This window comes from Drosophila nasuta, chromosome X (assembly GCF_023558535.2).
Source record: "Drosophila nasuta strain 15112-1781.00 chromosome X, ASM2355853v1, whole genome shotgun sequence".
Lineage (NCBI taxonomy): Eukaryota > Metazoa > Arthropoda > Insecta > Diptera > Drosophilidae > Drosophila > Drosophila nasuta.
In genome coordinates, this window is record NC_083459.1 from 13,626,630 (window position 1) to 13,639,853 (window position 13,224).

Below are 13,224 nucleotides of genomic sequence, written 5' to 3' on the forward strand. Positions count from 1 at the left end.
CCTCCCACTCGAAAATGTAGCTTACAAAAATGCTGCACAGTGGACTGAAAACATATTTCCAATTTCATGTTCACAAGTGTTGTAATATTTATTTTGTTTTGTTACTTACAACGCTTCATTAGCATAATAGCCAATGACTTTTTGAATTACTGGAATAAATTGTGAAACATATTCATTTAAAAGAAACACAATGAGGGCAACAGGCATAAGTATAGAGTCCGAAAATTATACTAAATAATGTGAATTTTTGATAATAACAATTTTGTAATAATTGCAATGAGATGTTAATACTAACAACTATTAATTTTCGTAATATGAGAAAAGAATTCCAAATACCAATACAAGATATACGGTTATATTTAAAATGCAATCCATAAAACTAGTAAATGCAAAACAGTACAGTATTATCTTAAGGATATACTATATTAATATATAAAAAATACTGAAATATACCAACAGTTATAGTAGAATTCAATAACTAAAATACTCCAATTTAGTTAAAGCAAAATAGTGCTATATAGCAAAATCATAAAAATATACTAAATGGATATTCAAAACATACAAAATTATACCAAAGGATATAATTGAATTCAAAACTTAAAATACTTCATTTTAATAGAAGCGCAGAACAATCGTAAAAATATACTAAATTGATATACAAAAATACTAAATTATACCAAAGGTATAATGCTTAAAATTACTCAATTTAAAAAATGCAGTATAATCGCAAAAATATACTAAATTGATATACCAACAAGATACTAAAATATTCCAAAGGTATAATGCTTGAAATTACACAATTTTAAAAAAATGAAGTATATTCGAAAAATATACTAAATTGATATACCAACAAGATACTAAAATATTCCAACGTTTATAATTTAATTCCATTTAAAAAAAAAACAAAGAAGTGCGTATAATCTCAAGAATTATTAATATAGCAAAAATACCAAAATATACCAAATGTTATATTTGGTATGTTGCTATACTACAAGACTCAAATAGATTATTTATCTGTTTGATACATACCAAGATTATAATTAATGTCAGTATGGATTTGACTTTTCTATTTAATTTCAGAAATATAATTTTGAATTTATTAAACTCCAGATGTTCAAGAAATTCCAGCAGAGTCGCAATGTAAACACCGCAGTTAAAAGTCTGAGTAAGTTTGCTTTGCATACCAATCCAAATATTTTTATTTAGAAAAGGTTATATATATTAAAAATAAGTCTTATTTCTATATAACGTGTAGCTAAAATCTACAGGGTATATCATAGTCACTCAGCTTGCTGTGAGTTGTGAGGCTTTTGCAACTTTTAAGTACAGTGTCAGCATCAGAGTCAATCACTGTCTGCAATTAACATATTTGTATTCACAACTCCAAGAATGCCACGAAAGCTGTTCCACTGTGCCAAAAGCATACACTATGAGCGTTAACAGGTGTCTTAGTATCTGTGTGTGTGTTGTGTGAGTGTGTGTTAGTTTTCAATTTGATTAGAGTGTGTGTCCAATAGTTGGCGGGGCGATGCAATTAATTTCGTTAGCGATACTGTTGGCAGTTAAATGAAATGATTTTCACGCTTCTAAAATTCGATAACTATTTCAATTATAATTTCAATTTCAATTTCAATTGCGTTTAATCATCGAAATGGAAATGCGAGTGTGAGAGAATGAAAAATGGGAAAAGGGAAATGCTTTCAGCATGGTGTAGAAATGAAAGATAGCTGCAGGCCAAAGGCAAAAGAACTGGAGCAAAGCTGATAACGAACGAGAGCTGACTGAAGAACTCTTAAGGGAACAATACGATCTAATAAATAAAGAAAATAGAAATAGAAATAGAAATATGATTGCAATGCGTTGCCACCTGCCACCAAGATAGAGACTGTTAGATAAGGATGTTCAAGAGTGCGTTGACAGCACAGCTCTCCCTCCTCCTCCTCCTCCCCTCTGTTTCCTCCACTCCCTATGAGACTCCAAACTGAACTCTGATAACCAGAGCGCGGGCTCGATAAACATTTAAACAATTTAATAAAATGGAAGAAGGGGAAAACAACAACAACAAGAACAAAAAAAAACTATAATCATATCAGCTATAAAACAATATAACTATCATTTTCATTTTAAGCCGATCGTTTACAGTTCTGGGTCGTGGACTCAATGCCTCAATCGTCATCGAGCTACGTGCGACATTCTGCGTTGAATGAAAGCCAGATTAACAACGCGTTGCTTATCAGCTGCATTGCAACATTGTGTGGCACGTAGTGCAGACGATGGTGGAGCTAACCATCGATAGAAACCGAATCAAAGATGCTAGGGAAATCAATATGAAGAAAGCAGTTAAGGAAGTTCTATATGGGAAATTATTGAGGGAAGAACGAGTGAGAGAAATAAGTAAAATAACTATTAATTCAATGAAATTTGCTGACAATTGTTAAAAATAGAAGCATGCAGAAAACACATAAAACAAATGAAGTCAGCACTATTTGTCAAAATAACGTTTCCTTTCTTTTCGTTGCAATCTTAAAAAAAAAGATTTTTAATCTTAAAGCAAACGAATGAAATCTTGTTTAGGTATTTTTCAATGTTTTGCTTTTATTCAAAATGGGTAACGGGTATCTCACAGTCGTGCACACTCGTTTTATTTTTGTTTCAATCTTAAAAAAAAATTCTTTTTTTATCTCAAAACTATAATTGAAGAATGAAATCTTTTTTTTTAAGTATTTTTCAATCAGAGGTTTTTGTTTCAAGAATTTTTTGTAGAGTTCTGAAAATCAGGATTTCCATTCTAGTTTTTAGTCTAGAAAAAATATATATTATTTTATTTTTCTGTGGTTATAAACATGTTCTCTTTTGTACAATTTGTAAGTTTCACAAGCTCACTTTATTTTAGCTAATAGCGTTCGACATATAAAAACATAAGAATAGTCAAAATAAATCATATGAATATATAATATAAGAAATCCTGCTAAGATAGAGATAAAGACACATGCAATTAAATGAATAAATATTTATGAAATAATGCTAATCAAAGCTAAAGGCAGTGGCAATTAAATAAAATGCATTTAAAAGGAAAGGTGGAAGAACTTCTAAAATAATAAAATGATAAAAATAACTTATAAAATAACACAAAAAAAATTAAAAACAATTTTAAATGGTTTATGATAATTTTGGTAACTATTTTAAATCAAAAAAGTATAATATTTTATTAATTTCTAATTTAATACACGATAATAGATTTCAGTTTAAAGGAGCGAAAGTATAATATTAAAGTTCTTATCTCTGCTATCTACTATATTATTATTATGGTACATAAAGCATTCAAGTTACAGTTAACGATCCCATTTTCAATTTCATCACAATGTCGCATTTTGGTAATCATCCAAGTGCCAAGCACAATCTACTTACAATGATTGTGCACTCAACTCGACTCGACGCGACTTCAGTTCAGTTACACTTTCGATCTGAAGATGGAAAAACCCGTCTAGAACCCAAACGAGTCATGATGACGCTTATCGCTATCGCTATATCTCTTTTTATATCCATCTCTATCTGTTTCTTCTATCTGCATATTTATCTCGTAGATATGTGGCATGGAAGCTGCAGATACTCGTATAAGATGAAAACTTTTTGACAAAGTAGCGCAATCTTTATGGCTAATGTTCATGGATAATAACTACGAATCTTCTGCTGCTGCTTCTGCTTCTGCTGCTACTTCTTCAGCATGTTATTGTTATTGCCTTTGACCAGTATTTGGAGCAGTTTCATACGGCAAACGTTCTAAAGAGCGCTCGAGAGCGCTTCGGGCCAAAATACGAGTATGAATATGAATGTTCGAAAATAACCAACTAAGAAAACTACAGTCTAGTGTACACGCCTTTTGGGATACCCGCTAACGATTAGCAATAAAGGCCAAACAGTGTAGTTATGTTCTTAAAATATACCGAAAAAAAAAATACAAAAATATACGGAAGGCTATATTTAATATATTGATATACTAAATTATAACAAATACTGTATTTACTCGATTCTAATCCTAAAATATACCGATGCCAATATTTGGTGTATTAATATACTCGCTAACAAGTTGCTTTAAAAGTAAAAAAAATGAAGTAATATTTTTGAAATATACCGAAAATATATTAAATAATACGGAAGCCTAAGAAATACCGAAGATTGTAGTTGGTATATTGATATACTATATATTTGATATATTTATATACCCAAAATACTAAAATATAGCGAAGGCTAAGGAATACTGAAGCCTGGATTTGGTATATTGATATACTGAAACCTATATTTGGGATATTGATATACAGAAAACATACTAAAATATACCGAAGGATGTATTTGGTACACTGATATGTTAAAATATACCAAAGTCTACATTTGGTAAATTAATATACTAAATAATACCAAGAGTATTAATTGATATCTATGGGGAAGATGTCTCTTTCTGCCTGTCGCATACATTTCATACAGTCACAAAGCTATGAAGCTCTTCTATCTTATGGGTAACGGGTATAAAAATACGTTATATATTTGCAAAACTCAACTGACACTCACACTCACAATCGGTGGGTGTTTTGCGATGATCCCAAAAAAAAAAACGAAAAACGAAACGAAAAAAAATGCTGCCTCGTTTTTCAAGAGTATTCAAAATTCCCTTAATCACGTTATGCCTTGTGTGCCTTTTGTTTTGCGCACTGAAGTAATAAATCTAATTTTCCCACAATACAGTTGGATCCGATGAAGGGTTCAATAAACGACCCCAAGTTGGAGCTGGAGTTGAAACTGTTGTTGTGTGTGGCCGAGGGCCGCCCCAGGGTCTCCATTGAGGGCGAGACAATCGAGTGCCACTCGCTGCGTAGTCCGTCAGTCAGTCAGTCAGTCAGTCAGCCATTCAGCCAGCTTGCCGGATGTACACTCTAAGATACATTTAAGCCGGCATTCTTTTTAATCCAGTTAGTAGACTGATTGAGTCCAGCTTTATAGTGATTGTAAGCAAAGTGACTATTCTGTTTAGTGTGTTACTTTAGTAGATACGATATTGTATGTACATACGATATTGGTATATAATTTAGTATTTGTTCGGTTTAGTATATATCCAATTATTGTCTTTGTTACATTGAGTATATTTTTCGTATGTGTGTTATTAGTATGTCATTATACCAGATATAACAATTATAGCCAATTACAAGATATACCAATTACTGCCTCTAGTATATTTCGATAAGTATTTCAGTATACCAAATATACCAATTATTGTTTTTGGTATAATTTCGTATTTTTTGGATATGTATGCTATTAGTATGTCATTATAACCTTCTGAATATTTCAGTATATTTTCGGTATATTTATTTGGTATATTTTAAGAATAATATCGCAATGTAGCACTTATTTGTATTTCATTATATCAAATGTACCAATTACAGCTTTTGGTATATTTAAGTAAATTCATTTGGTATATTTTAAGAATTATTACCACATTGTAACTTTCTTAGTTGCTGTTCTCGTTATTATTGCTATTGTTTTCCTTATTGGTTTAGTATATATCCAATTATTGTCTTTGTTACATTTAGTATATTTTTCGTATGTGTGTTATTAGTATGTCATTATACCAGATATAACAATTATAACCAATTACAAGATATACCAATTACTGCCTCTGGTATATTTTTGTATTTTTCGATAAGTATGTTATTAGTATTTCAGTATGCCAAATATACCAATTATTGTCTCTGGTATAATTTCGTATTATTTGGATGTGTATGTTATTAGTATGTCATTATAGCCCTCTGAATATTTCAGTATATTTTCGGTATATTTATTTGGTATATTTGATTAATAATATCGCAATGTAGCACTTATTTGTTATCATTATATCAAGTGTACCAATTATAGCTTTTGATATATTTAAGTATATTAATTTGGTATATTTTAAGAATTATTACCACATTCTAACTTTCTTAGTTGCTGTTCTCGTTATTATTGGTATTGTTTTCCTTATTTAGTTTTAGCTAGCATTATTGACTTATATTTAGTATAATAAGTGGAACTATATTCAAGAAATCCATCCAGAACTTATTGCTAGGGTATGTTTGGCAACTCGCTGCACTTTTCTGGCAGTGTAAATACATTAGATATGCAGACGAGCTTTTAGAGTTCAGTGTGCAGCTAGAACAATAGGCGATGTCTGCACCTTATCATGGACTCGTTAAATCAATGTCAAATGGCCAATTGCTTAACTGCAGATGACTTCATCGATGCTGTTGCTCCTCCTTTTCCGTCTCGTCCGTCTCCTCCTTCATCAACTCTTTGCTAAGTCTTTTAGGGCATGCGAGGCTTAGTTGAGCTTAAAGTGCGGAACTGGAATTGGAATTTGAAATTGGAAGTGAAACTGAAACTGAAGTTGCAAGCTGCGAGTTGCGAGTCTCGAGTTGAGCTGTAGCTCGGGCCAAAACAATGACGGCCAATTACTTATGATAACAGAGAGTTTTGTAACAACCAGTTCTCGGTTTCAACTTCGATTTCGTCAGCTGCCAATCAAAAATACCAAACTAGTGATCAAAAGTGATCACCCCTGATGAGGTGAGGTGTATGTACATATGTATGTGTATAAAGTATGCTCTAGCTACATAAGTCATAAAATCAACAATAAACAACAAAATCAGCCAAATGACTTTTACAACGATGACAAACTTTGGGGCGTCATGGTCATTGAGCACGCTCTCAAAGAGCGGGCGGCGGGGTTTCAAGTTGTGGTTAAGGTTGAAGGCAGAGAAACTACTATCAAAGTAAAGTAAAGTAAAGTACTCAACGTTACGACGACGACGCGTGGTCCGGCGACTTACGCGTACTCGTTTCATTTGTTGACATTACGTCTTAAAATTTATTAGTTCTTATTGTCATTGTCATCTATGGGCGTTATAGGCTTAGGTTGGGCCTCCACACACACACACACACATACACACACACACATACATTCAGAAGCCACGGGCGGGGCCAATTGAATAATATAACTCACAACTCGTTGCCATTGCCAAGTCATTGCAATAGTTATCACATAAACTCCATCCACAACTCAATGTAGAACCACAACTACAACAACAACTTCTGCTTCTGCTTCTGCTTCTCTCCTCGTCAAATGCTGAAGCGGAAATTCCATTTGAGCTTTTTTTTACATAGGTTATTTACGATCTGTTTTGCCCCTTGGAAAGTTGCGCCATAAATGCTAATCGTCAAGTGCAATATTATTTATGCTACATGCATTTTATTAGCATTGTAATTTATACTAAACTGCAGTTAAAGTTTTTTAACATTCGAGTTATTCTGATTGTTTAGCTCAAATGTTCTGACAGTGTGAAAATCTTAAGTGAATGGCAGCTACAGCTGATTGATTGATCGATTGAATGCTCATCCATTCATAAAGTTGCATTGCAAAAATTTAACAAATCTTACAAAAGTATTGACTGATTGATTGATGAACTGGCCTTCATTGAATAAAGAAGCAATGCTAAACACCTACTTCTGCGTAAAGTTTTGATTGACCGGCTCCCTAAAAATAGCAATTCAAAATTTAAGAAATTAATTGAATGATTGAATCTACAAGAATCTTTTACTAAAAAAAATGTGCAGCTACCTTTGACAAATGTATTTACTGATTATCTGATTGATTGATTGACCATCGTTCCATAAATTAACAATGCTAAACTTACAGCTACTTCTATATAATGCTTTGATTGATTGACTGCCTCCATAAAGTAACAATTCAAAATTTATGAAATTCAGCGGATCAATAATCTTCATATATGTATGAAAAAATTTACATAGGTTCACCTGATAACTAAATTATCTTCATCTATAATGCTTAGTTTGCTATATCTCTGTTCTTCACGATGATTGACTGATAGAGAGCTTATTTTTTTGATAACTTAACGCAATCTAAACCAATGCTTAATTTTCTATGCCATATTTCGATGTGTCATAGCTGATTGTTGTGGATTGGTCTGATTGATTACTTGCTGCAGAACTGAGTATGCTATAATTAATTGATTGAATGATTGATTGATTTACTGGCTATCGATCCGCAATGAAGCAACGCCACATCGAATATACTTAGCCTATTATTCATTAACTCATGATGCCTATAGCTCTTCTTCATTGTGTTGATTGATTGATTGGCCATAGCTGATTGTTATTGATTGATCTGATTGACTACTTGCTTCAGAACTAAGTATGGTAGCATTTATTGATTGAATAATTGATTTACTGGTTATCGATCCCCCAACTGTCTATAATGATGGTTGAATAGCTGATTGTTATTGATTGATCGGATTAATAACTTGCTTTAGAACTGACTATGCTATAACATAATTTAATAATTAAATCACTGATTGATTTACTGGCTATCGCTTCGCAAAGCAGCAAGGCCAAATTAAATATTTTCATATTGATTGATTGATTGATCAACCGAATGCTTGGCGAACAACATAGTATATTGCTTTTCTTTGCCAATCTCACTCATTTAACTGATTGACTTATTGCATGATTGACTGGCTATCGATTCACGAAGTCGTAATGAGATTACATTTTGCAGATCTGTCTCCAACTTACTTGCGATACATTTAAGAACTGTACTTTATGCTAAAGAATCGCTCATTTAAAGTTGATTGATGAAATGATAGACGAATGTTAACAACGAATGATTTTTTTTTAATTGCTAATTTTTAAGTTGAGGGTTTTTTTCATCGCATAGAGTAATTCGAGTAATCAGTTTCATTTCCGGTTGAGGGTTCACGTCCTTGCTGCTTTGATCATCGTCACGTGATCCAATGATGAGTTCACACATTTGAGAATTTGCTATCAAGAGAGGGGGAAAGGCAACTTCGATGAACTATTTTTCGCCACCGACAGCCAAGGTGGTTAGGAAATAGAATCCCGACCAGCTGATATACTTGATTGGCTCGCCGCTGCCCTCGAGCTGCTGCTCCAAGAACTCGGCACCATACTTGGACATGAAAGCCAAGGCAGCCATGCCGCCCATCACCCAGCTGCCCTCGTTGACAGCCAGATAGCAAAGGGACGTGATGTTGCCCAATATGGTAAGCAGCTTGAGGGTTTCCATTGTCTCGTCGCCCTCCTCGCTGCCCTTCACCAGAGCAACGATCGCCGAAATAGCCATGGGCACAATGAAAAAGGCCATGACCTAAGGCAATGTTGTTGCCTTCGCCGCCAAAGAAGAGTTCAATATTGACCAACGGCAGTGGCACAATTTCCATAATGCTGTTCGTTGTCTCCTTCGCACTCGTCACATTCGAGTCGCCAGAACAACACTCGACGATGCCCAAGAGTCCGTGACAGAAGCCAATGACGCAGGCGGTGAATGCATACGGATGCTGTTGGGGACCCAGCGCATAGAATCCATAGCCAGTGACGCCGCAGAGCAGAGCGTTCAGCACACCAGAGACAGCTGCATGGTCCGACATGATTGCGCGAAGACTTTAGAAAATCACTCGAAATACTCGAAAATTGGGGAAAGTCGCGTTTGACCGAATGTAAATGAACGTGAAACGTTTACGCTTTGTTTTCAATGAGAATTTATCACAAGAAAGTCGCGAAAGGTTGAATAAAGCAAAATAAGTACGTTCAATTTTAACTTTTAATATTTTTTTCTCTCGATATTCTAGACCGAATTGCTGAACTTGCTCTGAGTGAATGAACCGACTTTAGTTAAACTCGACCAAGTCAACTATGATGACAAAGGCAAAGGCAACTAGATGTGCGTTGAATGACTTTCATTTAATCTCTACAAGCTATGAATTTTCATTCAAATAATTTATAAAATGTTATTCTATGAATTGTAAATTTATTGCTGACATTTTCAAGGGCTGCCCTACAAAGTATGCTATATATTTTGCAATGTTGCACATTCATGTGTTCATTCAACACTGACAATTGCGGCACATGAAAAGTGTTGGAGTTCATTGCAGAAAATTTCAATTCAGTTTAACAACATTAAGTGAATTAATTCAAACGCTGAAATGTGTAAAAATAATCCTAATTTTGAGACAAGTCAATGGCCTTAAATGCATTTCAATTCCCAAAGAAGTTTCTCATGGAAACTCTTTCTGCTCTGACAAAGAAATAGTTGAAATAACCATGTCTAACTTTAATGATTTTGTATTTGTTTAGAGAGACGCTTGAAAAACAAGAAGTTGCAATTACAACATAAATGTGAATTTCTATGTGATCCGTATTTGCCATATTTGTATAGAGAACACTACGATTCCAATTTGCTTAACACTTTCCATACACTTTCCTTTCACTTTCCTCTTTCAGTTGTGGCCTGCTCTCTATCTCTCCGAAGAGAGCAATGAAAAGGGACGATCGGGCACTGTGACAACGAGATGATCTCGCACATCTTCTCCATCATCTGATTCTGTGTCTGTTCCCGTATCAATGGATGTGCCAAATGCTGTGTTTGTAGTTTGAGTTGCTATTGAGACTCTGCCAAAGGTAGCCATAATCATGTCCATCTCATGTTCATCAACCTGCTCCACATCATCGTCAGCATTTAAGAGTTCATTCAGCTGCTCCTGCTCTTCGTCTTCGTCCTCGTTTTCGTTCTCGTCATCAGCATCGGCGTCCTGATAGCCAGCATTCTGACGCAATGCTTGCGCCTGCGAGTTGTCGCCATAGACACGCAAATTCTCCTCGGTGTAGTCGACAATGTGTCGCCGCGTCCGGTACAAATATTGCCGCTGCCGCAAATAGATCTTGAACGCTCCCTTCAACCCAATGAACGTGATGCCGCCAAGCAGCGAGCGATGCAACGGCACTTGCACCTTACTGTACAGAACAACGCCCATCAGCGTCGATATGGTCGGCAGCAGAATGGCGCCACAAAAGGTGCGTGCCACATCGAACGGTTCCTCAGGCAATGGCGGATGTGGCAATGCTGCCAGCGACGTCGTCGTCGTCGTCGTTGTTGTCGTATTCGCGAGGCCACCGCACAGCCAATTGATGAGCGGTAATTTGCGCAGAACTGAGCGACGATTGTGCCACAAACGCAACATTGCGTCCTCCCAGCGCACAAGACGCGACAGCACAAGGCCAACGGGGATGAAGGGCAGAGCGAGCAGCACAAAGAACGGATCACCCTTTTCGAGGAGCTCCATGCCACGCTGATGGCCACAGACTTGCAGCACTGTCAGACCACCGTATGTCACCGCCGTCCAGTAGACGGACATCAAGAAGATGCTCACAGCCAGAAAGGGACTGCACTGTCGGATCAGATCCTGCATGCTCTCGAGCAACATGCCGATGCGACTGATCTTGGGGAACATGATCAGGTATTCGACGCGACATTGCATACACGAGACACGCATCCGTGTGTCCCCATTCTGCTTCTCGTCGATCCAGCGCGAGAGGCAGCTCTCGTGCACCCATTTGGTGCTGCCACGACACTGGCAGGGATGCAGCCAGATGGCGCGACGATTCTCCGCCTCGCTGGCTAAGCATATCCAGCAGGTGCGTTCCTCGAAAGGGAGCTCCTCCTGATCATCGAGATGATGATGCTGCTGCTGGTGCTGCGGTGTCGACATTTTTCTCTCGATTCATCAATCCAAAAGCACAAAAATCCGCTATATCAAAGGCTAAGGAGAATGTCCGACAAAAATGTATTGAAGTAATTGGGGGAAAAAAATATATATAGAGACAGAGAAAGACAGAAAAAGAGGCACAGAAGTGAGACGGAGACAGATAAAACAATACGTAACCTGTTCTTAAACTCTTAACTTTCAAACTATGACAAAATAATCAAGGATAGTATTTGCAGCTGTGAACGTTGAAATAGCAGTGCGGTAGAACGGTTTTTATTTAACACTAAAAACTTTAAAATAAATTTGAATATATAGATATATAGATATAAATAATAAATAATAATTCCTCTGTTAAACTGTCAAAATAAATCATATTTATTTCAATTTATTGTAATTAAAAATAAAAAAAAAGCTTTTTGTTTAATTCAACACCTAAATGAAACAAATATAAGTATATTATTTGATTTTATTAATTATTGCAGCTAATGTAACTGCCAATAAAAAGCTGAAAATTTAAAAAAAAAACTACCAAGAAATAGGCAGCACGAAATAATAAAAGTGACTTCAATTTTAATTAGCACACTACGAAAGTATGTTACAAAAGTTTAGACTCGCGAACGAAATTTCAACCTAAAAGTATGCTAACGCTAAAATAAATAAGGTCTGTTAACAAAATTACAAATGCATCCTAAAAGTATGCACCACAAAACGCGTATGCATAAACGCAGTTATATGTATATGTATGTATGTATGTAAGAAGTGTTAGCCGCCCGAAAAATTTTGAAAATTTCAGAAATCCACTTGCTGCTCATTATGTTCGCCTGGTGTTTCAGCTGCTCTAAGTCGATTCTCGTCAAGATTTTTCACATATCCATGTGTAGTTGTTGTTGGTGTAATTATTGAGATTTTTGTTGTTGTAGTGGTTTGCTTGGTAGTTGTTGTTGTTGGTGGAGTTATTGTTGTTGTAAAGTTGCTGTTGTTGCAATTGTTATTGTTGTTGTAGTAGTTGTTGTTATTGTAGTAGTAGTTGTTGTTGTTGTAATAGTTGTTGTTGTTGTTGTTGTTGTAATTGTTGTCGTTGTTGCTGTAGTTGTTGTTGTAATTGTTGTAACAGTTGTTGTAACAATTGTTGTTGTATTTGTAATATTTGTTGTTGTTGTTGTAATAGTTGTTGCTGTTATAGCTATCGTTGTTGTAATTATGCTCTTGTAGTTGTTGTTGTTGGTGGCCACGAGAAACCGCCGCGACGGCTAAAAATTGCCAACTCAGCAGGTGAAATACCAGGCGAACAGAAATCAGCAGCAAGCAGCTGCACCAAAAGTCATTTGCTACCGCCATCTATGGGATAACATCGAAACTAATTTGACTACTGCATTGACGCCCCTCAAAGTATGCCAAATAATTTTTTTATTTTGCAGCACACACTTTGTTATGCGTAAATTTGAAAAATGATCATAGCTTGGCCATATTTTGACGGATTTTGATGGGACATGTTGCATTTGATTCGTAAAAACGACATCTATCCGTTGGCGTATGGCATATGGGGTCATCTAGTAAGCAAATACTTATAAAATTTCGGTTTCAGAGCGAACAGGAAATAATTGAAAATACAAAATCCTGT

At 35.5% G+C, this 13,224-nt stretch overlaps 1 protein-coding gene across 1 annotated transcript; it reads right to left on the minus strand.

Moving 5' to 3' along the window:
- Nucleotides 1–8,694: 8,694 nt before the first annotated feature.
- On the minus strand, nucleotides 8,695–9,730 carry LOC132796907 (uncharacterized). Its single transcript, XM_060808257.1, is given in 2 exon segments — nucleotides 8,695–9,196; nucleotides 9,198–9,730. Coding segments are annotated over 2 exon segments (591 nt in total). The 5' UTR covers nucleotides 9,489–9,730; the 3' UTR covers nucleotides 8,695–8,896.
- Between the last annotated feature and the right edge of the window lie 3,494 nt (nucleotides 9,731–13,224).